Raw genomic sequence first — 2,661 nt, forward strand, 5'->3', positions numbered from 1 at the left:
GCTGCTTTGAATAGCATACCACTCAAGATAGTTGGAGGGAAAAGGAAAACGGTCCCATGGTGGAATGATAAATGTACAGAAATTATAAAAGAACGAAATAATGCTCTGAGAATATTAAGAAATAATTTATACGGCAGAGATGATGGCGATTATTGTAGGATACAGGGTATATTATAGGATTTAGATAGTAGTGCTATAATATTTATTTATATATATATTTTAAAATTTTTTTTTTTTTTTTAATATAATGTAAAGTGCATTAATTGAGATATAATCCATGCTGCATACTCCGATACAGTAGGTGGCGGTATGCACCTGATAAGTCATGGTTGCAATCCGCCATAAAACTAACAAGAAGAAGAAGAAGAAGTACACGTTTCCGCCAAAGGCAATATGGTGGACTTGCTATCATCATTAGCGCCCTGCATAAATCTAAAAATCAGTCTGTACAAACTCTCCTAGAGGCCTTGCACTACATCACCATGTTTAAGAAAGCCAAGAGGTGCAATTTCAGACGGAGGAATGACTCAGAAGATGAAGAGAAAGAGGTGGGCCAGCAGTCCGGCGGGCCCGGGGCTGAAGACTTGTCGAACCCGAGTGAGTCCACCAGCACCGGCCCCGCTCCTGGAGCAAACATGCTGAACAATCACGGAAACGGGTTTCAGCCCGGTGCTGTCAAGTCCAACAAAGAGAAAAAGAGAAAGAAGGAGAACCGAGACCGAGAGGAACCGAAAGCGAGTCTGCTGAGCTTCCACGATGATGAAGGTGCCTATTGAGCTGCCATTGAAGACATATGCAACTTAATGAATATACATATGAAAATGTAACGTTTCACAAATGATTCGTGTAGAGTTTTGCAGTGTATTTCTCCATCTAATTGCAGTCTATTGAAATTGTGAAACAATTCGTGTCATTAAAGTGACAGTCACTAAACCGAAAAACACGAGCTACTTAGCATATTATATTAGGTAACGTTAGTAATAGTGACCAATTAGGACGCTGCACATATTTGAATATAGCAAATGATTGGCTAAAGACCAATATGATAATATTACTGTGATAAGGGAGAAAATGAATTTCAATGGTCATGGCAAATATGGAAATATTGGAGTATTTTAAAACTGCTTAAAAAAAATTAATAGTTTTATTTTTTAAATGTCCAGTACATATCCAGTAATCATTAAAAAGAAAAGGTCATGTAAATTAATTGGTCAGAATGTGTGTAATTTTTTGAAAAATACTCCTGTGAATCCCACAGATAATTTCTTGAATATCATTATATATCTGTCACTATTAGATGAGGCTGAAGTGTTCCATGTGAAGAAATCCAACCACAGCAAGAAGATTGTCAAGCAGCTGAAGAAAGAATTCAAGGAGGATTTGGAAAAGACCGGCAGTGCCACGGAGGACCAAAACACGCGCATTGGTACAAAACTTTTTTTGTTGTTGTTTTTTTCTTCATGATGATATGCATGTTTATAGATCAGAGTCAGGGGACTGCTTTCTATCTTCAGGAAATCATTATATTTAGTACATTTATATATATATTAAAAAAATGCATATGTGCACCCTCATCAGAAAGATGCATTAGTGATTTTATTTTTTTTTTAGTCAGGGGACTGCTTTCTATCTTCAGGAAATCATTATATTTAGTACATTTATATATATATATTTAAAAAATGCATATGTGCACCCTCATCAGAAAGATGCATTAGTGATTTTTTTTTTTTTTTTAGAGAATTGCATACACTGTAAAAAAAAAAAAGTTGTCAAATTTGTAAATAAAACAAACATTATTGGAGTACATTTTACAAGAAAATGCTATTTCAGTTTTTCTACTTCAAAATTGTTTCATTCAATGTGTTACCCAATTTTTTTTTACAGTGTATGACCCCATTTTTTCTAGGTTTATTTTTCTTCCGTGGTGGTTTAGACCCTATAAAAGGATTACAAACCCTCAGAAATCTTCACCACTAAACCATCTAGCTAGTTAAAGATTACAAAGTAAGTTTGTAGTATTGCTCACCAGTTTGTTCATTCCAGGCGGACCTGCTCAGAATCTGTCAATTAAAGAGGAGCCCTTGGAGGGCAGCAGAGCCAGCAGTGAACAGGGAGAAGAAGAAATGGAGGTGGATAGCAATGAGGAACAGGAGGAGGAGGGCGAACAAAGGCCTGCGGGTGGAGCGTTTAGCCAAACTCTGTCGGCTCTCAGCTCACTCAGACCAGGTGAGAACATCCATCAATCCAGACCAGACCTGGACAGGACCAGCGTCAGCAGGATTAGGCTGTTTTTGCTTTTTAAATGCTTCAAGAACAGGCATACAGGGCTGGGACCTGCTTATGGGTATTGTGGTTAAACATTGAATTAGGGCTGCACGATTAATCGAATGTGATTGTCAGGCGCATCTTGTCAGTAAAGCCTGTTCTGTATTCAGTAGTAAATCTCCATCACGTGCTTTCAGATGGATCAGCATTTACTACACAGAGCCGTAGTTCACTTACAAGCTACGCAAAATCACGTTCATAATTGCAGAAAATTTAATTGTGCGATTATGAAATTGAAGATATCGTTCCGCGATTATGAAAGCTGTTTGCGTAGCTTCTCAGTGAACTACGGTTCTGTGTAGTAAATGCTGCTCCATCTGAAAGCATGTGGAAATA

General features: G+C 37.6%; 1 protein-coding gene across 1 annotated transcript in view; it reads left to right on the top strand.

The window, feature by feature from the left end:
* Positions 1-385: 385 nt before the first annotated feature.
* LOC107718769 (PAX3- and PAX7-binding protein 1-like) overlaps positions 386-2,661 on the top strand; it is a 13,387-nt gene continuing 11,111 nt past the window's right edge. Inside the window, exons 1-3 of the mRNA XM_016525996.1 lie at positions 386-765; positions 1,298-1,426; positions 2,044-2,226. Coding sequence (XP_016381482.1) covers positions 483-765; positions 1,298-1,426; positions 2,044-2,226 — 595 coding nt within the window. The 5' untranslated portion in view covers positions 386-482. The remainder of the gene's footprint in view (positions 766-1,297; positions 1,427-2,043; positions 2,227-2,661) is intronic.

The sequence above is a fragment of the Sinocyclocheilus rhinocerous genome, unplaced genomic scaffold (assembly GCF_001515625.1).
Source record: "Sinocyclocheilus rhinocerous isolate Xijiao unplaced genomic scaffold, SAMN03320098_v1.1 scaffold1655, whole genome shotgun sequence".
Taxonomy (NCBI): Eukaryota; Metazoa; Chordata; class Actinopteri; order Cypriniformes; family Cyprinidae; genus Sinocyclocheilus; species Sinocyclocheilus rhinocerous.